This window comes from Saccoglossus kowalevskii, chromosome 2, assembly GCF_978046115.1.
Source record: "Saccoglossus kowalevskii chromosome 2, keSacKowa6.1, whole genome shotgun sequence".
Taxonomy (NCBI): Eukaryota; Metazoa; Hemichordata; class Enteropneusta; family Harrimaniidae; genus Saccoglossus; species Saccoglossus kowalevskii.
In genome coordinates, this window is record NC_140642.1 from 34,841,755 (window position 1) to 34,869,429 (window position 27,675).

Below are 27,675 nucleotides of genomic sequence, written 5' to 3' on the forward strand. Positions count from 1 at the left end.
CTAATTCACCTCCTTGCATCAGTGAGAGACTAAGCTAATTCACCTCCTTGCATCAGTGAGAGACTAAGCTAATTCACCTCCTTACATCAGTGAGAGACTTAGCTAATTCACCTCCTTGCATCAGTGAGAGACTAAGCTAATTCACCTCCTTGCATCAGTGAGAGACTAAGCTAATTCACCTCCTTACATCAGTGAGAGACTAAGCTAATCCACCTCCTTACATCAGTGAGAGACTAAGCTAATCCACCTCCTTACATCAGTGAGAGACTAGGCTAATTCACCTCCTTACATCAGTGAGAGACTAAGCTAATTCACCTCCTTACATCAGTGAGAGACTAAGCTAATTCACCTCCTTACATCAGTGAGAGACTATTAAAGCTAATTCACCTCCTTACATCAGTGAGAGACTAAGCTAATCAACCTCCTTACACCAGTGAGAGACTAAGCTAATCCACCTCCTTACATCAGTGAGAGACTAAGCTAATCCACCTCCTTACATCAGTGAGAGACTAGGCTAATTCACCTCCTTACATCAGTGAGAGACTAAGCTAATTCACCTCCTTACATCAGTGAGAGACTAAGCTAATTCACCTCCTTACATCAGTGAGAGACTAAGCTAATCAACCTCCTTACATTTGAGAGACTAAGCTAATCAACCTCCTTACATCAGTGAGAGACTATTAAAGCTAATTCACCTCCTTGCATCAGTGAGAGACTAAGCTAATTCACCTCCTTACATCAGTGAGAGACTAAGCTAATCAACCTCCTTACATTTGAGAGACTAAGCTAATCAACCTCCTTACATCAGTGAGAGACTAAGCTAATTCACCTCCTTACATCAGTGAGAGACTAAGCTAATCCACCTCCTTACATCAGTGAGAGACTAAGCTAATCCACCTCCTTACATTAGTGAGAAACTAAGCTAATCAACCTCCTTACATCAGTGAGAGACTAAGCTAATTCACCTCCTTACATCAGTGAGAGACTAAGCTAATCCACCTCCTTACATCAGTGAGAGACTAAGCTAATTCACCTCCTTGCATCAGTGAGAGACTAAGCTAATCAACCTCCTTACATCAGTGAGAGACTAAGCTAATCAACCTCCTTACATTAGTGAGAAACTAAGCTAATTAACCTCCTTACATCAGTGAGAGACTAAGCTAATTAACCTCCTTACATCAGTGAGAGACTAAGCTAATCCACCTCCTTACATCAGTGAGAGACTAAGCTAATTAACCTCCTTACATTAGTGAGAAACTAAGCTAATCCACCTCCTTACATCAGTGAGAGACTAAGCTAATTAACCTCCTTACATCAGTGAGAGACTAAGCTAATCAACCTCCTTACATCAGTGAGAGACAAAGCTAATTCACCTCCTTACATCAGTGAGAGACTAAGCTAATCAACCTCCTTACATGAGTGAGAGACTAAGCTAATCAACCTCCTTACACCAGTGAGAGACTAAGCTAATCCACCTCCTTACATCAGTGAGAGACTAAGCTAATCCACCTCCTTACATCAGTGAGAGACTAAGCTAATTCACCTCCTTACATCAGTGAGAGACTAAGCTAATCAACCTCCTTACATTTGAGAGACTAAGCTAATCAACCTCCTTACATCAGTGAGAGACTATTAAAGCTAATTCACCTCCTTGCATCAGTGAGAGACTAAGCTAATTCACCTCCTTACATCAGTGAGAGACTAAGCTAATCAACCTCCTTACATTTGAGAGACTAAGCTAATCAACCTCCTTACATCAGTGAGAGACTAAGCTAATTCACCTCCTTACATCAGTGAGAGACTAAGCTAATCCACCTCCTTACATCAGTGAGAGACTAAGCTAATCCACCTCCTTACATTAGTGAGAAACTAAGCTAATCAACCTCCTTACATCAGTGAGAGACTAAGCTAATTCACCTCCTTACATCAGTGAGAGACTAAGCTAATCCACCTCCTTACATCAGTGAGAGACTAAGCTAATTCACCTCCTTGCATCAGTGAGAGACTAAGCTAATCAACCTCCTTACATCAGTGAGAGACTAAGCTAATCAACCTCCTTACATTAGTGAGAAACTAAGCTAATTAACCTCCTTACATCAGTGAGAGACTAAGCTAATTAACCTCCTTACATCAGTGAGAGACTAAGCTAATCCACCTCCTTACATCAGTGAGAGACTAAGCTAATTAACCTCCTTACATTAGTGAGAAACTAAGCTAATCCACCTCCTTACATCAGTGAGAGACTAAGCTAATTAACCTCCTTACATCAGTGAGAGACTAAGCTAATCAACCTCCTTACATCAGTGAGAGACTAAGCTAATCAACCTCCTTACATCAGTGAGAGACTAAGCTAATTTACCTCCTTACATCAGTGAGAGACTAAGCTAATCAAGCTCCTTACATCAGTGAGAGACTAAGCTAATCCACCTCCTTACATCAGTGAGAGACTAAGCTAATTAACCTCCTTACATCAGTGAGAGACTAAGCTAAACCACCTCCTTACATCAGTGAGAGACTAAGCTAATCAACCTCCTTACATCAGTGAGAGACTAAGCTAATCCACCTCCTTACATCAGTGAGAGACTAAGCTAATTAACCTCCTTACATCAGTGAGAGACTAAGCTAATCCACCTCCTTACATCAGTGAGAGACTAGGCTAATCCACCTCCTTACATCAGTGAGAGACTAAGCTAATCAACCTCCTTATATCAGTGAGAGACTAAGCTAATCCACCTCCTTACATCAGTGAGAGACTAAGCTAATCAACCTCCTTATATCAGTGAGAGACTAAGCTAATCCACCTCCTTACATCAGTGAGAGACTAAGCTAATCAACCTCCTTACACCAGTGAGAGACTAAGCTAATCCACCTCCTTACATCAGTGAGAGACTAAGCTAATTCACCTCCTTACATCAGTGAGAGACTAAGCTAATCCACCTCCTTACATCAGTGAGAGACTAAGCTAATCCACCTCCTTACATCAGTGAGAGACTAAGCTAATCCACCTCCTTACATCAGTGAGAAACTAAGCTAATCCACCTCCTTACATCAGTGAGAGACTAAGCTAATCAACCTCCTTACATCAGTGAGAGACTAAGCTAATCCACCTCCTTACATCAGTGAGAGACTAGGCTAATTCACCTCCTTACATCAGTGAGAAACTAAGCTAATCCACCTCCTTACATCAGTGAGAGACTAAGCTAATCAACCTCCTTACATCAGTGAGAAACTAAGCTAATCAACCTCCTTACATCAGTGAGAGACTAAGCCTAACCTCCTTACATCAGTGAATTCTTTCTTATACCAAATGTATAAATCGCTTTATTTATTGGATAAACATTCTCTGAGTTTTATCTATAATAAGTAAACTTACACAACTTCTTTTTCACACATTCATCGGGAGGCAAATATACTACTTTATCCTCAAATTTGTATTTTAAGAGCAATTACATAAAAAAATAATAAATATTGGCATTTTTCCAATTAATGAACCCATACCCACTGACAATCCTAGATAGCATTTACATATACATGAATGTGACCATATGGATGATTTGTGTTCACATGTAATAGGTGTAAGCACCAATTCAGACAGATCAACATTATGTAATGTAAATTTGAAATTCAAAGATGTCAAAAGAGTACTCACGTGCATCTACTGTATCAGCAGCAGAATCTGTGACCAAGTGTTCTGTACTGCACACACCTTGTCTCATTGGATCCACTTTGTTTAATTCATCAACACAAGCCTCTATCATTGCATTCATCATGACAGCCTGAAACATCACAACATTATTTGCATAAAATCCTTTACCAAAATGATCACACTGTATAAACTCAATTAATTTGCAGCCTCACATATCCAGTTCATTTTTACAAGATAAATATTAAATGTACATTTTAACTTTTTATGCATAGTACAGCACAGAAATAGGAAACTCGCAGTTTGTCGGCTATATATTGCTTAACTGAGAAATGTAAAATCAATCAATTATCAAGATAACAAAAAATGTTAGTTATCACCATTAAATGTAGTGTTCATGTATGCATCATGTAGTGTTCGTGCATAGATCATGTATTGTTCATGCATAGATCATGTATTGTTCATGCATAGATCATGTAGTGTTCATGTATTCATCATATAGTGTTCATGTATTCATCATATAGTGTTCATGCATACATCATGTAGTGTTCATGCATACATCATGTAGTGTTCATGCATACATCATGTAGTGTTCATGTATACATCATGTAGTGTTCATGCATACATCATGTAGTGTTCATGCATACATCATGTAGTGTTCATGTATACATCATGTAGTGTTCATGCATATATCATGTAGTGTTCATGTATACATCATGTAGTGTTCATGCATACATCATGTAGTGTTCATGCATACATCATGTAGTGTTCATGCATACATCACGTAGTGTTCATGCATACATCATGTAGTGTTCATGCATACATCATGTAGTGTTCATGTATACATCATGTAGTGTCCATGCATACATCATGTAGTGTTCATGCATACATCATGTAGTGTTCATGTATACATCATGTAGTGTTCATGTATACATCATGTAGTGTTCATGCATACATCATGTAGTGTTCATGCATACATCATGTAGTGTCCATGCATACATCATGTAGTGTCCATGTGTACATTCAGGTCAACCATTTTTGTATAGCCTGAAATATCACAACATCATAGCCAAAAAAAATATTATTATTATACAATAAATTATTACCTGTTTGGAAAACACTTGAAGTAGTTTGCTGACTTTGTTACCAAGCTCTTCAATATCAAACTGTAACCAGAGACAGGGTAAACATGTCATAGCTCGATCATGTGGTTCTGTGTATTCCCAGGACAAATCATCATAACCCAAAGATAATAGTACCTCCTACAGAGAAATAAACAATGCAATCTTAGAAAATTGAATAATAATTATCCTAAAAATGAGCAAATAAGAGACAATTTAAACAGTTTGATGTAAATTTTGTAACATTTTATCATCAATTAAGAGTTCAACAGTTTTGTCAGTAATGCCCTAGTTAGTATTTTTCATGCCAAATATGAAGTTCAAGGTATACAGTACAGCTCAAAACTTGTTTACCAAAATGCTAGCATGGCGTTAATGCAAGGTAACCTGATGTTAGCTTTGCATTAATGTGAGTCTAACGCATATGCACGCACGGGTAATGTGCCAGTATGTTAGCATTTTCAGTGTTAATTGCCTGCAGTTGATTCTATTGTTCTTGTTCAAATATTGTTCATAAAAACAAGTACAACAACCGTAGTTGACATTATTCTTTGTAAAATAAAAAAGAATTTTGTGTAAACTATTAAAGTATCCACCTACAAATCCTGTAGAAGGATTGAAGTGGCACGGTGTCTGGTTGTGCTATTGAAGTGGCACAGTGTCTGGTTGTGCTATTGAAGTGGCACGGTGTCTGGTTGTGCTATTGAAGTGGCACGGTGTCTGGTTGTGCTATTGAAGTGGCACTGTGTCTGGTTGTGCTATTGAAGTGGCACAGTGTCTGGTTGTGCTATTGAAGTGGCACAGTGTCTGGTTGTGCTATTGAAGTGGCACGGTGTCTGGTTTTGCTATTGAAGTGGCACAGTGTCTGGTTGTGCTATTGAAGTGGCACGGTGTCTGGTTGTGCTATTGAAGTGGCACTGTGTCTGGTTGTGCTATTGAAGTGGCACAGTGTCTGGTTGTGCTATTGAAGTGGCACAGTGTCTGGTTGTGCTATTGAAGTGGCACGGTGTCTGGTTTTGCTATTGAAGTGGCACAGTGTCTGGTTGTGCTATTGAAGTGGCACAGTGTCTGGTTTTGCTATTAAAGTGGCACAGTGTCTGGTTGTGCTATTGAAGTGGCACAGTGTCTGGTTGTGCTATTGAAGTGGCACGGTGTCTGATTGTGCTATTGAAGTGGCACAGTGTCTGGTTGTGCTATTGAAGTGGCACAGTGTCTGGTTGTGCTATTGAAGTGGCACAGTGTCTGGTTGTGCTATTGAAGTGGCACGGTGTCTGGTTTTGCTATTGAAGTGGCACGGTGTCTGGTTGTGCTATTGAAGTGGCACGGTGTCTGGTTGTGCTATTGAAGTGGCACGGTGTCTGGTTTTGCTATTGAAGTGGCACAGTGTCTGGTTGTGCTATTGAAGTAGCACGGTGTCTGGTTTTGCTATTGAAGTGGCACGGTGTCTGGTTGTGCTATTGAAGTGGCACGGTGTCTGGTTGTGCTATTGAAGTGGCACGGTGTCTGGTTTTGCTATTGAAGTGGCACAGTGTCTGGTTTTGCTATTGAAGTAACGATGTGCTAATGTTTTAAATTATATACATTTTTTTTACAATGAACACAAGAACACGGGCCAAATGAAACAAGAAATAATAATAAAAAACACGTTATACCGGTAGCTTGCATTTTGATAACACATGCAATTGTATAAAACGGTTGATCATGTTCCGATGTAAATATCATTATCAGCATTTCTCAGCCCTGAGTCAGTGTCAGCATCTTCATTTAAAATTTGGAGAAATCAAGAATATGTAATCAATTGGCCCTTTGCATTAATACATTCAAGGAATATTTTTATGAAAATGTTATGCAGAGGCGACGTATTATTGTACAGTACTAGAACAGAAACGTCAAGGGGATAGTCGAGGCGTGATGTTTTTTTGTTTTACTAGTACTTGTTTCAATCCACCAAGATCGTTTGTGATCATGAATGTGCCGCCAAGTGACTGTGAATCAAATGGTTGTCTCAGCGACGACCCAAGACCACGGCAGCCATCCAATGAAAATTGTGAATTTACAAAGTTGTTTTGACAATTTGTATCAATTTAACAGACTTCAAAATAATTCACGGTAGCACATAGCACTGATTGATATTTATTTCATGCGCTGACTTTTGCTCAAAAGCTGAACTGTAAACCAACAAAATGGCTGACATGCCGAAGGTTCGGAATATGTCGAGGCGAATCATTTTTTTTAACGTACAATACGAGAAAGTGACATGAAAAATAAGGTAAGGCTAGTGTCGTTTTCTTTGTTTACAGCAACGGGCATTTTACACGAATGTGTAATTTATAATCTGTTGAATATGTCAACGATAGATCAACCAATCGGCCTGAAAATATTCACAGTGAAAAGTACTGCACAGTTTCAGATGCCCAATAAATTAACAATCTTGTACTTATTTGTTCTCTTCTATGTTTTATGCCTGCAGTTATTACGGGCAAAATGTTATGCCCACCCTCGTGTCCTCAGTTATGTGTCACAGAGTTCAGCCACCGGTACACTGGTAACTTCATTTTGAAACCCACTTTTGTACCAGACAGACGTTATGAAATCGTCATTTGCAAATAATCAAACCACACATTGAATTGTCAACAATTCACTATTTTCTGTCAAAAAAATCAGCATTGTTGATTCACTCATTGTAACTGTATCGACATTAATTATTATTTACAAGCAGTGCTGGATAATTTCCATGGAAGCACAACACTCACTTATGTACGCTTAATAAAAATGACAGACATATATTTTGCGTTGTTTGTTTCTCTTGGTCCACAATCAATGCAAATATTCAACATATAATGAAAATTAGAACAAGGAAATTTACACACGGCCCAACTTTGGTTTTCTATTAAGTCAGTTGACGAAACATACATTTATTTTCCCGAACTCACACCAAAATCATGCAATGCCGGGAATCGGTGGTTATCCAAATAACTTTATCGCAACTAGAAATAATACCACCCGAACAGATACTAAAATTAATACTATGATTGCAAGTACAATTAACAAATAACTGAAGCATGACATTTTGAAGTTTATTTTCAAAACGTAACTTGTTACTGAACCATTTAGGCGTCCTTGTTTTGAAATATTTTTGTCCCACACGTTCAGTTCCATTGTTCTCATCATTTGCATGCAAACAAAGCTGCTTGCGTTAACGCAAGGCTATTGTGTGTAAACGTCATGTTGGCATGGCAATCTTAACATAGCGTTAACGTGTGTTAGGGCGTTGCATAAGCAAGTTTTGAGCTGTACTGTAGCTATCATAATAGCACCTTATAAATTAGAACCTTGAAATTACGAAGAAAGGCCTCTTCAACAAAGTAGTCACACATGTGCCACCCACGAATAACATAGTTGAACTTAATTCAAGATTTTTATTAGAAGAACTATCCAAGCCTTGTCTGTATAATTGTGGAGTGAATAATGTTTTACATTTTGCTGAGCATTAGAGCTAATCTATTTGCAATCTGGGGCTGGATGAATTTTAAGCATAAAAATGGCCACCATTTGGCCAATCCACAAGTCCTTGTTTTTGGCCTTTTTTATTTATTCATTTTTGTTTTCCAGTTTTATTTGTTCTGCCTACATTTCAATGTTTCAGTCTACAAGTCTACATCAAAATACACACATGCAGCAAACAGTTTTTGTTTTTGAACAATTCACAAATGTTTTATTGTTGAAAACTGTGATCATCTTCCAAGTGTGGAGTACAACTTTCCCCTTACTTTTAAAATTAGATATTTGTTTTAGCACTACCACCCTGGATTGGAACGATTTCCAGATTGAAGAGATATGTGAATGTATGGTCACTATAGCAATGGTGACAACACACAACAAACAATGTGACAACACACAACAAGCGATGGAGAAAAAAACACACCTAAAACTCATAAAATTTGCAGTTTAACTTTGTTATTGTACCCCTATTCATACGTCAACAGGAATTAACGGACATTTTTGCAAAAATGGCCAAGGACATTTACCATACTTTGATCCCAAAAGAAACCATTAATTTTTGTTAACGTACACATATGGGTACTTTAACTGTCATTAAGTACCATAGGCTTTATAATGTCAATTATTTTAAAGACAGATTTCTTGCTAATACTTACACATTTAGAAATATCAATAATAAACACTCCGTCACGATTAATTGCAATATAAATTAGTCTATCTGGATTCTCTCGGACTTTTCTACTCCCATGGCAGGGTTTCTCAATTTGGCCAGTAAAAAACACACACCTAGAAACAAATACTTAGTCAAGAATAGTGTATGACAAAGTGAATCACTGATTTATATGTACAGTAAACTAAAAGTATCTGTTGATATTATCAGATATATGTATATGTAGTAGTACCTACCCATAGTATGGTAAAGACCAACAGAAATCTAGAAGCATCTGTCGATATTGATTATTGTTGCAATTATCTTGTAACGATTTATATTGTTCAACTATTCTGTATTCAGCTGTATTCTTAGAAGATACCGGTAGTGACCATGACGTCTTACACAGATGGGCAGGGTAGTAGCTTGAAAGCTTATTCCTGTTGAATTAATGTGTTTCAGTGAATATGATAGCACTTCTAAAACCATGCATAATATTGGCTTTTTCTTTACATTTATTTATACTAAGTATTGTAACAATACTAACTACACACACTAGAGCAACTATACTGAGTACTGACTACACACACTAGAGCAACTATACTGAGTACTGACTACACACACTAGAGCAACTATACTGAGTACTGACTACACACACTAGAGCAACTATACTGAGTACTGACTACACACACTAGAGCAACTATACTGAGTACTGACTACACACACTAGAGCAACTATACTGAGTACTGACTACACACACTAGAGCAACTATACTGAGTACTGACTACACACACTAGAGCAACTATACCGAGTACTGACCACATACACTAGAGCAACTATACTGAGTACTGACTACACACACTAGAGCAACTATACTGAGTACTGACTACACACACTAGAGCAACTATACTGAGTACTAACTACACACACTAGAGCAACTATACTGAGTACTGACTACACACACTAGAGCAACTATACTGAGTACTGACCACATACACTAGAGCAACTATACTGAGTACTGACTACACACACTAGAGCAACTATACTGAGTACTAACTACACACACTAGAGCAACTATACTGAGTACTGACTACACACACTAGAGCAACTATACTGAGTACTGACTACACACACTAGAGCAACTATACTGAGTACTGACCACATACACTAGAGCAACTATACTGAGTACTGACCACATACACTAGAGCAACTATACTGAGTACTGACTACACACACTAGAGCAACTATACTGAGTACTGACCACATACACTAGAGCAACTATACTGAGTACTGACCACATACACTAGAGCAACTATACTGAGTACTGACCACATACACTAGAGCAACTATACTGAGTACTGACTACACACACTAGAGCAACTATACTGAGTACTGACCACATACACTAGAGCAACTATACTGAGTACTAACTACACACACTAGAGCAACTATACTGAGTACTGACTACACACACTAGAGCAACTATACTGAGCACTGACCACACACACTAGAGCAACTATACTGAGTACTGACTACACACACTAGAGCAACTATACTAACTACACACACTAGAGCAACTATACTGACTATACACACTAGAGCAACTATACTGACTATACACACTAGAGCAACTATACTGAGTACTAACCACACACACTAGAGCAACTATACTTAGTACTGACTACACACACTAGAGCAACTATACTGAGTGCTAACTACACACACTAGAGCAACTATACTGAGTGCTAACTACACACACTAGAGCAACTATACCGAGTACTAACTACACACACTAGAGCAACTATACTGAGTGCTAACTACACACACTAGAGCAACTATACTGAGTGCTAACTACACACACTAGAGCAACTACACTGAGTACTAACTGCACACACTAGAGCAACTATACTGAGTGCTAACTACACACACTAGAGCAACTATACCGAGTACTAACTACACACACTAGAGCAACTATACTGAGTACTGACCACATACACTAGAGCAACTATACTGAGTACTGACTACACACACTAGAGCAACTATACTGAGTACTGACTACACACACTAGAGCAACTATACTGAGTACTGACTACACACACTAGAGCAACTATACTGAGTACTGACCACATACACTAGAGCAACTATACTGAGTACTGACCACATACACTAGAGCAACTATACTGAGTACTGACCACATACACTAGAGCAACTATACTGAGTACTGACTACACACACTAGAGCAACTATACTGAGTACTGACCACATACACTAGAGCAACTATACTGAGTACTAACTACACACACTAGAGCAACTATACTGAGTACTGACTACACACACTAGAGCAACTATACTGAGCACTGACCACACACACTAGAGCAACTATACTGAGTACTGACTACACACACTAGAGCAACTATACTAACTACACACACTAGAGCAACTATACTGACTATACACACTAGAGCAACTATACTGAGTGCTAACTACACACACTAGAGCAACTATACTGAGTGCTAACTACACACACTAGAGCAACTATACCGAGTACTAACTACACACACTAGAGCAACTATACTGAGTGCTAACTACACACACTAGAGCAACTATACTGAGTGCTAACTACACACACTAGAGCAACTATACTGAGTACTAACTACACACACTAGAGCAACTATACTGAGTGCTAACTACACACACTAGAGCAACTATACTGAGTACTAACTACACACACTAGAGCAACTATACTGAGTACTGACTATACACACTAGAGCAACTATACTGAGTACTAACTACACACACTAGAGCAACTATACTGAGTACTGACTACACACACTAGAGCAACTATACTGAGCACTGACCACACACACTAGAGCAACTATACTGAGTACTGACTACACACACTAGAGCAACTATACTAACTACACACACTAGAGCAACTATACTGACTATACACACTAGAGCAACTATACTGAGTGCTAACTACACACACTAGAGCAACTATACTGAGTGCTAACTACACACACTAGAGCAACTATACCGAGTACTAACTACACACACTAGAGCAACTATACTGAGTGCTAACTACACACACTAGAGCAACTATACTGAGTGCTAACTACACACACTAGAGCAACTATACTGAGTACTAACTACACACACTAGAGCAACTATACTGAGTGCTGACTACACACACTAGAGCAACTATACTGAGTACTAACTACACACACTAGAGCAACTATACTGAGTACTGACTATACACACTAGAGCAACTATACTGAGTACTAACTACACACACTAGAGCAACTATACTGAGTACTAACTACACACACTAGAGCAACTATACTGATTACTGACTACACACACTAGAGCAACTATACTGAGTACTGACTACACACACTAAAGCAACTATACTGAGTACTATCTACACACACTAGAGCAACTATACTGAGTACTGACTACTCACAAAATCAGTTAGTTATTAATTTAATTCATTATAAATTCTTTAAGTCTTTATTGCAATTGTTACTTACTTGAAAAATGCTGGTGTATGTCTCCTAGAAAGGAATGGACCATGGTCAATCCTGGCAAGAATAGCAGCTAATCTATCATAATCTTCACTACTACATGGATAATATCCATCTAATAAATTATCTTTAGCTTCATCAAATAATCTTAGTAAAATTTTATTGTCGGTTATCTGTAAGAAAAAAAAAGAAAGCTCAGAAAGTACTCCTATGTGCTGAGGGTATTAGAAGCATGAAGGAATACAGATACAAATAAGGAATACTGTATTTACTGTATTAAAAGCACATCTCCAATACACATAACAAAAAAAAAACATATCTATTGCATACAAAATCACTAAAATATGTCTTTTGACCACAGACTTGACATTGTTATTTACATGTAAGCACATGCTTCAAATAAAGAAAATACAGCATTTAAAAATATAATGCAAAACTGATCAGGGTGGTTACAAGTGGCTATGATATAACAATTTCAAATATTTAATGAAATCATGACCATATATGATGATTTGATATTTTGGTCATACCAGATTCTGCCGTAAATTTGCCCTGGGTCGTTGAACGACAGTTTTTTAAGGTGTTATTTTAATCTTTTCTGATGCCTAAAAGTTTCACTGTAGTCATTGATGCCTATTCGACAATGAGCTGTTATCACGGTAAACAATGTTAAATTATTCTTCAAATGCTCAGTTTTTTTCAGTTTTCTCAGAAAACAACTAATTTTTTTTATTTAAAAATAAATCATGCCGCTTTCCCATCAAAATTCAAGCCAAAACATCGCACAACAACATCAGCAAATCTCTTCCGTGCTGTGTTCAATAACATTAACATATTTAAATAAGCTATGGTAATTTGAACACGTTGGCATCATCCATCGTTTTCATTGGTTAATTAGCGATTTGACGTGTCAGGTCAAAGAACACCGTCCCAGGTCAACCCATGACGGATATTCATTTCCACAGCATCGAGCCTTTAAAGTGTGACCGGAATCATTCGTTTATGATGATATAAGTTGAAATATATTTGCATTTTCATAACAACTTTATTTTTTGCACATTATTATAATCATTACTCGGCAATAATCAACAACTGTGAAACGCAGCATGACCAGATTTTTATTTGAAACTTCTTTTAGAATATACTTTCGTCACTATTAAAATAATTGTATTTGGTGCATGAGGTTCATTAATGTGATTTTTTTTGGAGAAAGATGCGCTGGGTCTTACACAAGGGAGTAAAACAATGTACCCAATATTTATGGGTACAATATAGATTGCAGCATACAACTGTATGTTTTTCAAATTCTCCAGGATGACAAACATAACTACAACTAAACCAATGACTAACTTGCAGCATTTTTTCCCTGATACTTACTCTCTTTTCTCTACTTTTTGGAAAGAAAGCATTTCGTTGGTAAATTAAAACTGGTTCGTCTGAAATATGAAACAGAAAAAATGTTACGAGTATTTTCGATAACATATATGGTAGCAGTACAATAAATATGAGACACGTACAGTTATTTCATTAAAGTTAATTTTCGCTCCCCTCAAAAGCTAACCACAAAAAAGTGCAATTTTGTATATATATTGTGTAAAAGAATTTCTATAAGATATTTTTCATATTGCTATGAAATATTTGAGTACATGTGGTTAAGTTGTACCTCATACTTTTGCTTAGCTACTAACAAAAAAGTGATTTGCATAAATGTATTGCAGCAAAGTATGTGTTTGAATCTGTGAAACAAAACAATGTGTATCAAGTTCCCATGCCACTCATGCATGAATCAAGTTCAAAATCAGCATATGAGATGCACACAACACAAATGAGATAATGGGGATTTGATAAGCTATATAATAATTGTGAATTTCCAGTTACAAAACATACTGCTCTAATATGAAATGCACACTATGAAAGCAGGCTGATCAATGTCAAAGTTGATAGATATAAGTAAAATATATTATTATACATCTGTCCCCATAGAGCCATAAGTTACAGCGTGCCGTAATTTTGAAGTATTTTAAAAGGTATTTGCATCCTACCATATTAGGAAATGCAAATTCCAAATATGGAATGATTATGCATGTAAACGTTCTCTAATAATAAAAACAAACATGGGTGCAACACAAGGAAGTTCGCTGATTCTGTTCTAAACTTTTTGGATTGTGACATTTACCTGATGTATCATTGGGAGGAAAAGATGTATAACAATAAGGTTGTTATGAGGATACTGCAAAGTATGCATTCAGAAATACACCATCGCATCCTGCAGTACTATTTTTGTGCATACTTTTCGGTATCCTCGTAATAACCTCATATAATCAAAAAAGAATAAATATGATTGTATATCAATAGGAAACTTATTAAGCTCGGCGTTCAATCCAAAACTCGTCATATCTGTGGATTATTTCCAAGTACGTATGAAGCAGTTTCATTGAAATGCTTTGTACACACTATAGACATACATGTACATACATGACACAGTCCATGCAAAAATGACATGAATAATGGAGTATGATATATACCTCTGCTTTTCTGGTCTTCTGTGGCCGACGTAAAACGATCCAAAAGATCTGGCCACTGCCTGTAAAGCTTGAATGGCACATGGTGGGGCTTCAATTGTAATTCTAAAATAAAATTAACAAATTATTTGAATCAATATAAAACAAGAATCATGGATTCGATGTTAACAAAACTGCACATATGTTTGATCTGACATATGTGTGAAGTTTGAATTTGATCAGCCCCAGGCACAACGGAGATGTGGATTTGGGATTACATTCAACTAATCGCTGCCAAATTAGTTAGTTACACACATGGACCTCCATGCTACAACCAAACCCACCCACCCACCCACCGCCACCAAGTGTATTGAACCAATCAAAACTGTTTTCTACACATACTTAGGGTGTATAGGTTCACAGATATTTTACATTCAAAACTCACAATATAGTGTTCAGAACAGAAAAAAGCGAAATATAAATATTATTGGTATTTTAACTGCATACATATACAAACTCTAAAAGGATGAGTGGTTTAGACACACATCTTAAAATCGCCTTCCAACATTAAAGTGCCTGTGAAATGGCTGATATTTTCACGCCTAAAATTATCAATTGATACATAAATATTATTAATTTTTATGTTTCTAAGCATGAATTATTTTTTTTAAGTGAAAAAAATGTATTTTAAACTCAGTCTACGGCAACTTTAATTTTGTGTATTTTAAAACGAGGCTCCTCATTAGCTTCTCATTTGCATACAGAAATTCCCCTTGTGACGTCAGAAGGGGAAGTCGCATGGCAGCTTGCATTGCCAATACGTGTAAATAAAGCAAATTTCTTGTGCAGTTTTCTCTTCTTTGACTATATTGTCACTTATGTACTTGTTCGTCGAGGAAGAATGGACCATAATGAACACATAGTATCAATTTTTGTTGCATGGGGTTGAGTTAGATGCGAAATATGTCCGTTTTGCAGGTGTAGCTGGTCACCGTGATTGTCACCGACACCGGCGCAGGTTTGTACACTGTTGCTGGACAAAATAGATTTTGACGTCGGAATTATCTCTTTATTTAGCAGGTTACTAGGCACGTCACTATACTGTTTTATTTCATCAATCGTCTGAGTAAAACTTTCAAAATTAAAATAAAAGAGAACATATTTTGACATTCTAAACATTAGACTAAAGTGATCACTATAAAATAATTAAAAAAACGACAAATCACAGTTACTAAATAAATGACAGCCGCGTGGAAATAAATTGACATTTTGTTGAAATAGGTGAACGCGTCGGGTCACGGCGAGGGCAAGTGCGTTAAAGATCGACACACATACAGATAAATTCAGAGTGGATTCGAGTTAGTGTGATCCATGGCGTGATTGTCATAATTATAACATCGTATTAAAACTTTATTTGGTAGAAACACATTGACCAAGCCCGGATTCTTATTTCATAAATTATTACGCAGATCAAGCTGCAAGCATGGAGGTAAAAAAAAAACAGAGGTGTGAATTCGACATTCAACACCAATCACCAAACAATTCAGAAACTTTAAGCCTTCGAAAATGAAAACAGTTAGCAGTGTGTAAGGGCTGTGTAATTTTCTGTTTGTCTGACGCTTCGTTTTCGTGTCACTGTCAAAATTATTGCTATCTTTCACTTAACAGGGGCTAAATGGTCTCTATAAAACGATAATCAGGATCGCAAAAAAAGTCAACTGATTTGAAACACTTGCCGGACGTCTCTCTCTCTTCTGAAATCCGCCTCGGTGATCATGGGCTGGTTCGGAATCTATTTCTTTCAAAAGTGTTGCGCCAGGTTTACGTTGTCGGCGTTTCTCTTTAAACCTAGTCGTTTTTTTTTATGGACGACGACAGTTGAATGAATCTAAGGTTAAGTGATGTCGCACCTTCGGATCGATTAGTAACGTGTGAATACATACACTATGGCTATACGTTTCACTGCAACTGCCCACAACACAACATCTAAAAACTCTCTCTCTCTCAAGAAAAATGAAATAGACAAAAAAAAAAGAAAAAACGCCGACCGAAAAATGTATATCGTTTAAAAGTATACTGAACGACCAGTGTTATTACGGCTCGGGGGTATGACTTCCTCTCACATTTTGTCATTTGGTGGCGCACTTTCGACGAGAGTCGGAAATCCGGAAACAGTCGACCGTTTCACGATAGGTGGGCGTGGCTACAACACGAGAAATATCCCAAATTTACTTGGATACGAATAATCATATTCAGCAAAAAAATCAATAACTACCCTTTTCAGTGGGGCACAGATCTAAAATGGGAAACGTGAGGGTGGGCATTGCACAGGCACTTTAATTCACAATTCTGATTAAGTATTTCAATGCAAAATGTTATAGTTTTTGGTAATGGTTTTGGCAATGCCTGCTCAACGTCGTCGACTGCTGAAAACCGCATTCGCTTCCGGCACGGCTCAATTTTGTTGTGTTCGAACATCTTCAAAATATCAGTTTTTTTCTTTAAAATCGTTGACAGTGTACTGGGTTTAACATCAAATTTTCGACAGACATCGCCGTGACGAATGCCCGACTCAATCGCTTTGATCATTTGGACTTTACAGTCCAACGACAAGGCACGCCGTTTGACACGAGTTGACATTTTGAAGTCAGGACGGAAACTGGCATCTCACTCGTAGTCGCCGTAATTTATCTAAAATTTACAGCGTCCATGCTTCACACTTTTTTATTGTGAATCTTAAAATTAAAAACTCGAGCAGCAAGGGCGTCGAAAGTGACTAGACACTGGAAGTCACGTACACAAAAGATTTTCACGCCCAGTGAATGGCTACATTGTTTTTATTTTACGATGCACAGCTCAAGCCCACTGCTAACAGCGGAAGCGTAACACTGTGTATTTGGTGGTTCGTTTTAGGATTTCGCAGCTGTTTGAGTGAATGAAATGTTCGCTATAGGTGTTACAGACCATTGTTTTTCAGAGAAAATCCTTTCGTACTAAGCGGGTTTTCGTAATAAACGAGTTCGTTCTAAGCGTTGTCAATTACCATAGGGATAATGGATTTTCAAACGGGACTTCGGTGTTCGTTCGTTGTAACCGGTATTTCGTTGTAACCGAGTTCGTACTAACGAGTTTTGACTGTATTTGACAACTGAATTTTGGATTTCTGCGAATATTAAAATGGAGATTTTGTTTATATTTGAGCTCTCACTGTTTTATATGACTTTGCTGTTACATATCATGAACATAACACCTTGATTATATGTGTAACATTTTATGCTTTTTAAGGACTATAGTACACGTATCATGGATTTGTCTGAGCTTGCCTTTAATTCCCAGTTAATTTGTGAAACAAAATAAACATATAACTCACTTAAAAGAGGTGATGACAACCAGAGGCAAAATAATTCTGAGGCTACTGGTGGCAGACATAAATTGGCTTGCATTAAATCACATAAATCCTGAGCAGTAGCTCGTTTCCCACATTCCACACTGAATTCATGTCCAGAACCATCTCGTAAAAAGACACATACATCCAAACCTGGTAGAAATTAAAAATAACAGAAAATTATTTAAACGCATATTTTATAAAATATATAATAATTATTATTTCTGCCGATGAGCAAATTATACTTATGGTTTTTATATTTTCATATGATAATATAACAATATACATCTTCTTACATTTTACAGTTGATGACGAAGCAGAACTTGACATTTGTTGACTCATGTGCAATGTTTGTGTTATTGGTGTCATCATTGCTGTACCAGGACCAACCTCATCAACCACGCGAGCTGGCATTTGCATTTTTAATTTGGGTTTTTGTGGTTTCAAATCATATGAATGAACCCCAGCCTCCACGGTTGAGTGTGCCATACTTATACAGCCTGAAAAGTAAACAAGTTATTGACATTTGAGTTGTCTATTTTGGTGGTACGTGTGCTGACAAATATGAGAGGTGTTTACATGGTTAAAATAAGTTGCATTCATACAATCAATATAATTTGGAGTACATGTATATATGCTTTTAACAACCCAAATACTTTAGAATAATAGATGTTGACTAATTAAATCAAGGATGATTTTATTACCCATGCACATAAAATCACTTCCAAACCAAAGTGCCTGTGAAAGGCCCACTAACATGATTTTGTTAGAATTAATTTTATATAATAAATCATATTAGAGTAGAATTGAAAATGATTCTATGTTACAGCCATGCCTGTTTCTACCACGGTCCACTATTTTCGTTTTTTCAATCTATTTCAAAATACAAAATGATTGCCAGTCGGCCATCTTTGATCTCAAAACAAATCATCATGGACATGTATATGTGAATAATTTATGTACCGAAACTGACAAAAACATGTCCAAAAAACAACATTTAAAAAAAAAATGACTGCCAGTTGGCCATCTTGGATTGAATCACTGAACTACTGAATGTTTATATATAGATATATAAAAAGAATGAACAGATTAGATCCAGAGGGTAGTGAAATACAACTCTGGATGGACAGACACTCACAGAGCCCAAACTATAAGTTCGGTTTCAAATTTCGTTCGAACAGGAATTAATTAATTCAGACTGCTATTTTGGGATTTACAATCCACAGTATTGAAGTTTATAATATGAACAGAAAATTTTTATTAAAACAAAAAGAATATATTTTGTTTGCAGTCTGATTTATTCCAGATATATAAATATTCACCAAAATTTGGTCCAAGGTGATGACATCTGGGGACATGAAAGTTTGGGCAAATATTCTTTAGATATCATTAAAATAAGATTGAATGATCAAATATTACACATAAATATACGAATAAATAGCAATAGTATAAAAACAGTATAATCACAATTAACACAAATTAATCAAAATGAAATTATTAACACCAATAAAAAGTATTCTTAAAATAAGAATAAAAATATTGAATAAGAAGATGTATATAAAGTAGACAAATAAATGCCCAAATGAACTAAGAATTTAAAGAAAATTTAAGAAAGTAATTAAAGCGGGAGGGTCGTCACCTGTGCACACGCAGGAATTGAGTCTCAAGCGACTATAACAACACACGCTAAAAATGCAAAGGCTCATGGGTAGATGCTTATTTGTAAACAATGACAAGCTATGGCCATCTGACGTATGCGCAGGTGACAACTCCCCCGATTTAAATTGAAAGATTATTTAATCAACACTAAAAATAGAAAATTGCATGAACAACTATGTAAATTTTGGATAAGTAGCCACTGTCTAAAATTAGAGACGAGATTTCCAAGAACTTCAGTTAAGTTCAGAATCTATGAGTAATGTAATTTAAATGAAATTGAAGACAAACTACATTTTATGATACCATGCTGCAGCTCATTTAAAAATCAACAAAAGTGTGTTCTGTTCTAAGAAACAACCAAACATATTATGGTATCAATTGCATGCACCAGATAGCAACCTCACTAATACACAAATGATAATTTGTCTTCTAATTTAGTTACGATTATTTCCTTTTACTTTGCGATTTATGTAACTTTCAATTTTTTTCTCTCTATCTTTTTCTACTGTACTTTCCCAAGTCAGTGTTATGTCAATAACAATTATATTAATACAGTAAATACAGTCCATAAAATAAAATAATATGGAACAAAATGGCGCAAACGCAACTCGTATCGTTTATAGCAATTGTACAACATGAGGTAACTTAACATGCATTTATGTTCAAAAATCGAATGAAATGTAGTTGTCTGGAACTCCCTCCTCCCAGCATTATTGCAAATTCACTGTGTTACTTTGTATTGTTTCGAGATAAATCTCAACCACCACTCATGTACATGTTGGTTGTACTATTCTGACAACTAGTTCAAACAGTTAGCAATATAAATTCAGACAAAAAAGGGGTAAAAGGCAGAAGATTTACAGCCAATTTGTCCACAAGTAAACTCGTCCGTCCCAATATACATTTGCCGCGTTCCTTTTGGTCAGCCTTACGATCTTGTGCAGCATGGTGTCGATTTCTCGGCTGGTATGCAAAGAGTTGCCAATTTCGAGTACGACTGTGTGCTAGGTCTTGTCGATTTCTAGCGTGGGTTTGGCCAACCGTAATTACCACAAAGTATGACTAATGTACTATAATCTTGAAATATGAATAACTTGATTTGATGACTGAATGACGCATTAACTTACTGCAAAGCGTGATACACGTCTTCGAGGTGCTGTCACATGCACGACAAGTGCGTGACAATAAGATGCAGTTTGTTATTCGGAAATTGTTGGGTGTATTGGACGACTTACCGGTAGTGTTAGGCTAACCAAATAAATCGGACGATTCAACTTAGGATGAATAAACTTATGGGACTAATCAACTTCAGACACATAATCCTGTGGGACGAAGTTGATTTTAAACGAATCGGCCGAGCACCAAGCAGAACCCCCCTTTTCCGTTACACCCAGAGTTCAGAAAAATCGTTATTCTGCAAAAAATAATACTTCACAACAAAGTCGTACTTAAAATACAATTGATTATTATTTTCTATGACAACGACCGCGATTTCTAGACGATCCGGCCCTGGTTTGGACGTTCCGGTCCCAAAACAGTTTGGTCGATCCGGCCCTGGTATAAATTATATTCGATACGTGTTCATATCTAATGTTAATATATTGAATGCACAACGAATGCTTGACTATCTTGTTTAACAACTCATTTTTCGAACCGATCTACCATTTAACACGTCGACACGGCAAGAATACATTTCCTCAGTGCGGCATTATTTATTTTGTACAGCAAAAATATATATATAAGTACGCCAATAAATCAGTGAAAAAAAACACCGTGGTCTACGCACACTTGGAAAAGTACGACGCTATTGGAAAAAGTACGACGCTATTGGGATCGAGTCGAGGCGGCGGGTCTTCTGAAATAGATGGGTCGAGATGTCGAGGGGTCCTGGGTCAAGTTGTCCAATGAAAAATGGGTCGAGATTTTTTTTGGGTCGAGATGTCCAGCACCCTTAGGACGCTAGAACCGTTTACAGTAATTGAACCCGGATCCAGCCAGATATCGCGTTATTTTGTAAACACATTCAACATTGTCATTGTGATAGTTGAGTTCTGGACAGTGCTTGATGAGGACAACGAACAACACTTACCCAGTACTTTGTAGTTTTGTTGTAACTTCAGACAAATCCGACAGCCGCCCAAATATTGGTAAAAGTAATAATAACTTTCTTATTATAAAATAGCACTGTCAAACTAGTATGATCACCTGACCATGGTAGACAGGAAGTGATACATGCAGCCGCTGTAAGCATTTGGTAATTTCTGGAAGCGTGATACGTCTATTTCGGGTTTTCTAAAACAGACTAATAATTATCTGCAGCACTAGAGTACACCATATTTATTACTAGTCAAATTATGCTTTATTTATTTTTATTGTATATTTATGAAACCCATTACATGTAAGCTCAAATTGGATGAATGATGATACTGTAAATGTTAATGTATAGTCACGACTCACTGACACAACAACAACATGAGTATTGAATCTCAGTTAGCGGAATACAGATCACGGAAAGCGAAAGAGGGAAGGACAGATGATTGTATTGACGATCCTGTAGATTCCCACGTAAAAGAGTATTTTTCTGACCAGACTGCACCGGTAAGAATTATTACACCAATTTCAGAAAAAATTGCCAAGCTACTCTGGATCGACACAATATTTAGGATGTGGTACAGTTTTCCCGGAAGTAAAATATATATTAATTATATTCCCAGAAGAGTTGCTCCAAACTATTTCAACCCATATATTTTATGAAAGCCCGAACTTTACCCTAAATAAAAATCAATGTTATATCAAGTACAACCGTCGGTTAGTCACGTAAATAAATCCATTATTGTGACTTTAAATCAGTATTGTGAAGAAATTCACGAGAAAAATACAATAGTGTGTAAGGGACGACGTCAAAAGATCGATGTCAGATAAAAAAAACTTAATTCCTTTATTTTTTTACAAACCCCCCTACCCCCCACTGAAACTTAATTGATAAATATTGGTCATGGCGTCAGACTACATTCAACCATAGACCCTCAACATTAAGGTAGCGAGACTATTATTTGTGTTGAAAATTACGATTTTCACATTTATTTATTAATTGATGAAATGCACTATAAACTTTCATGTGATAAAGTCAAGCCTATAAGTTTCAAAGATAAACTCAAGACAAAGCAATGTTAGGATGTGTTATCAGTAGCTATCTGACACACAATGAGTGTTTCCAAACATTTTAGTGGTTTGTCTCTGCCCCTGTTTGTTTCACAGATTAGTCATTTGCATATGAATGTGTCAGACACAAGGTCACACAGCCACTGACAAAAAATCATTGATTTTGGTGTTTTCATATGCCGAATTTATCCAATTATAGCAAAGACATTAGAAAGAGATTGTCTTTGATTATAGCTATCCCATTCCTTTATTTTTTTGGTTTCCAATAGCCTTACACATTTGGATGTCCCTACACATGTTAAAGCAGACTTTGATGGGAAAACAAATTGATTGTGCCGATAAACAAGCTTGAAAATCTTTGCTGTTACTTCATGGACGTTTTCTAGGAGTTTATGTTTTTCAAAATACAAGGTCTTTAACAAAAAATAACGTATACTTATTGTCATCGGATTAACACCAAATTTTCACAGCTTTAAGGTGACAGTGAGAGGAACTTGAATGTGTCCAGACAAACTATTTCATCGATTATTTACCAACGAGTTGTGGTTTGAGTAGGGGGCAATGCGACTAAAACAGTAATTGAAATTCAGCACACTATTTTTTAAAACGCGTTGCTTGCATAAAACTGACCAGACACATTCAATTTACCAGACTATTGAACAACTAGGAAAAGTGAAAAAAATACTTCTTATCGCCAGCATAAATGCGTAATTATTTTTTTTACAGAAAAAGTAATTTTTCACCTTTGATTAAGTAACGGGTCATAGAATGCAGATACGGGCATGGCAAACACACCTTTGCAAAGCTTGAAGTCTGGCGATTCTAAAAATATATACTTTCCTGGGTCTATTTGTAGTCATTTGGTCACAATTAGAAGATGAAAACAAGTAAGCAAATAATAGTCCCGCTACCTTAAATACAAATTGATAATCGGACAGTAGTATTGCATAGCAGTTGGTTGTTGGGTGGGTGTAAAAAGATTTTACAAATGCACCTCATTTGACACACAGATTTACACTCGAACCAAACCATTTTTCTGTCCCTTTTCGGTTATTTCTGTCCATGATTGAATAGAACCAAAACGAACTACAAATACTCTTTTTTGACTTCATTAAAAAATAAAATCGTTTTTGTAGGATGGAAACTTTTTGAGGTCACCCCCCCCCCCGACCACCACACCCATAAATAAAAAGGAAATAAGTTTTTTATTCGACATCGACCTTTTGATGTCGTCCCTAACTTTTCTGGTTTGTTGAACACGTTTACGTGTATGTTTTACTAGAATGTGGTGTCCGTTTTTACATCCGGGCAGTAAAATCTCTAGAATGCGTAAATTTATATAAGAATCCGCAAGACTTATTGTTCATTTATACCTCATCTACAATCACTGAAATAAGTGAAAAAATTTGATGAGTGCCCACTGAGTAGTATTATTTTGATTGACTGGGTTTATGCTAATATTGAATTGTTTGAAAATGTACAACATGTACAATGGACAATAAACCATAGTTGTGGTAATATCTGACACTGAGAAACCTGTAAATAAAGCTATAATTTCTGCTCGTTAGCAGTGTAGTTGGTCTAATGGTCAGCAATTGCCATTTGAACTGAATTGAACTGTTTTCAGGCCTCGATTTTCAAACGTAGAACGACACAGTTATGTTGTACAAACATGATTAATATAATCTATGTTTGCTTTCTTGAGTATGGTTATCTCAAATAACAACATTTGCTTTGGTTGAAACTCCACTCATTCAAACAAACACACTTGAAATGAGACCCCCATCCACCTATTTTAAGTGGTGGAGATTGATTCTCAGCCGTCTTGCTGTCAATTTCCTCAGTCTTAAGCTCACTGCCTAACTCATGCCAGGTGCTTGATCACTAGAGTTTTGTATCAATCAGAGTTGTGTGTATAGTGATATCATTAAGCTAAGAGAAAATATCATGGGATTATATATTGTATATCATATGCGTATTTCCACAGCACGACATTTTGAAATGGTGGAGTCTTGACAGTGTAACTATATATTATTACTGAAATACAAATTGTATGCTATTTCTGTTTGTACCACAGTGTTTTAATTCATGTGAATGCCTTGCGTACATTGTATGACTATTCTACTCATTTGTGATAATATTTGCTCAATTCCAACCAATTATTTGGTGGGAGTGAATAATAATTTTGAAAATACACACCATGAGCTTGCGCAAATAAAACATTGTTATCACAATCCCTAGTTAACAGACCGTATATAACATTGGAACAGTAATCAGTCAGCGCAATGAAAAAAAGTATGTGACATAATACTGTGGTGATATAGTTTTTGTAATCTCCTTTCCATAGGTCATTGCACTTTACGCAATTGTACCTCTCAACCCATCATGCAAACTACAAAAAAGTGGAAAAAATGACAACCAAACTATTTATTATGGTTTGACTTCTGTTAAAAAACAACTGTGTAAATTTGTATGTATGTAAAAATAGAAACTACGGTAGATGTTATACATTTCTCAGAACCCCAGTCGAGTGCATAGTGATACACTAAAACTAGGAAAGAAACATTAAAAACTAATTTCACTCAAACATTTTCAAACATTGTTTATCATGTTTAAGAGTGAACATTTCAATAATATTTCTTGTTTGAACAGATTTGATTCTCTACGTCTAAAAGCCATAGAACATAAAGCTCCTAGTCAGTGTATAGAGTTAGTAGGGGGGAGGGGTCATTAATCATTTATTGACTTGTAATTCGATGCTTTGACATTTATTAGAGGACTGCACTTTTCTAAAGCAATTCATGTGCATTTCAATCTAATTAACCAAACATTTCATTGAGAGTCAGGGTGTAAAACGTTTTATTAATCTGATTAAAGTAACCAGATGATTTGCACGTAACTGTATTAACTGACTGGGACTTGGAGTTTGAACATATGCAAATGCAAATGAGTGATATGCAAATCAGCTTTTTGCTGTGATGATAAGTAATACATGTTGAACTGTTCAGAGTTTATTACGCCCCACTGTGGTGATACGCAATTTATGCATGTGATAATGTGTGAGACAATACACTGATCGGCAAAAGTGACCAAGTTGGTCTTGTGTAGGAATCAATGTTATATCTAGAGATACCACAGAAAAAGAATTTCTGCTTAAACTTCAGGAAAATTGACTTTGAGTCAATGAACAACTGGTTGCTGGAGGCTGATTGGTGTCAAGTTTTCGATAATAAGAATGCTGAGGCAGCTTAGGATGTTGTTACCGTATATTTATTTTACTTGCATCTAGCATTTCATGTTAAATTAATAATACAATTAAATTTGTTTTTGCTTTGCAGGGCCATGTACTCTGTGACAATAACCAGCATGAGACACCTCCATCTGCCTCAAATTGTCATTACATTAGATTCCTACAGAAACATGCAAGAGTATTGAAATTCGTATTATGGTTTACTTTATTGGTATTATTTATGGTCATAGAATTCGCTGCTGTGTATATAATATTGAGTATTTTTTATGTGATGTATGCCAACCTGAGTAGCGGTGGGAGACTATCTGGGGAACTCAGTGCCTATTCTGTTTTCAATCGCAATTGCGAAAGAATCGATGGAACGTTTACAGCTGAACAATTTGAAAAAGAACTTAGATTTGGTGCTGGAGCAGTCAAGTAACTATCAATCTGCAAGTATGTCATGGAACTTGGTGCTAATAACATGCATGATACACTTTATTATTTGAAAGTTATTAGCTGATGTCTGCTGGCTATGATTTTACAGACATGTATAGAAAGTGACAGTAATGTAGGCATCCTTTGAATGCGTTTATTTCTTTGGAAATTTAACATTTATGGGTCTGAACTGTTGTCAATAAATATGAAAATTTTTATTTTCTGCATTATGTATAACTCTATATGAAAGAGGATTTTTAGAAATTTTTTTTTACATTGTTTAAATAGTGTTCCATTATCTTGTCTTTGTTTATACTGTTTAAATAGTGTTCCATTATCTTGTCTTTGTTTATACTGTTTAAATAGTGTTCCATTATCTTGTCTTTGTTTACACTGTTTAAATAGTGTTCCATTATCTTGTCTTTGTTTACACTGTTTAAATAGTGTTCCATTCTCTTGTCTTTGTTTACACTGTTTAAATAGTGTTCCATTCTCTTGTCTTTGTTTACACTGTTTAAATAGTGTTCCATTATCTTGTCTTTGTTTATACTGTTTAAATAGTGTTCCATTATCTTGTCTTTGTTTACACTGTTTAAATAGTGTTCCATTCTCTTGTCTTTGTTTACACTGTTTAAATAGTGTTCCATTCTTTCTTGTCTTTGTTTATACTGTTTAAATAGTGTTCCATTATCTTGTCTTTGTTTACACTGTTTAAATAGTGTTCCATTCTTTCTTGTCCTTGTTTATACTGTTTAAATAGTGTTCCATTATCTTGTCTTTGTTTACACTGTTTAAATAGTGTTCCATTATCTTGTCTTTGTTTATACTGTTTAAATAGTGTTCCATTATCTTGTCTTTGTTTA

The 27,675-nt window shown here is 36.3% G+C and overlaps 2 protein-coding genes across 2 annotated transcripts in view; one reads left to right on the top strand and one right to left on the bottom strand.

Moving 5' to 3' along the window:
* Window positions 1-22,222, bottom strand: part of LOC100373157 (putative FERM domain-containing protein FRMD8P1) — a 32,161-nt gene extending 9,939 nt beyond the window's left edge. The window contains exons 1-10 of the mRNA XM_006813102.3: window positions 22,073-22,222; window positions 18,621-18,824; window positions 18,310-18,477; window positions 14,964-15,065; window positions 13,816-13,874; window positions 12,445-12,611; window positions 9,172-9,354; window positions 8,922-9,051; window positions 4,750-4,905; window positions 3,650-3,776 (exon numbers count right to left, since the gene is read on the bottom strand). Of these exons, the coding sequence (XP_006813165.2) occupies window positions 3,650-3,776; window positions 4,750-4,905; window positions 8,922-9,051; window positions 9,172-9,354; window positions 12,445-12,611; window positions 13,816-13,874; window positions 14,964-15,065; window positions 18,310-18,477; window positions 18,621-18,813 (1,285 nt within the window). The 5' untranslated portion in view covers window positions 18,814-18,824; window positions 22,073-22,222. The remainder of the gene's footprint in view (window positions 1-3,649; window positions 3,777-4,749; window positions 4,906-8,921; window positions 9,052-9,171; window positions 9,355-12,444; window positions 12,612-13,815; window positions 13,875-14,963; window positions 15,066-18,309; window positions 18,478-18,620; window positions 18,825-22,072) is intronic.
* Window positions 22,223-22,430: 208 nt separating this feature from the next.
* On the top strand, window positions 22,431-27,030 carry LOC102805995 (SAYSvFN domain-containing protein 1-like). The gene is made up of 2 exons (XM_006813101.3): window positions 22,431-22,581; window positions 26,484-27,030. The coding sequence occupies exons 1-2, from the start codon at window positions 22,456-22,458 to the stop codon at window positions 26,814-26,816; spliced, it is 459 nt and encodes a 152-aa protein (XP_006813164.2). The 5' UTR covers window positions 22,431-22,455; the 3' UTR covers window positions 26,817-27,030.
* The last annotated feature ends 645 nt before the right edge of the window (window positions 27,031-27,675 follow it).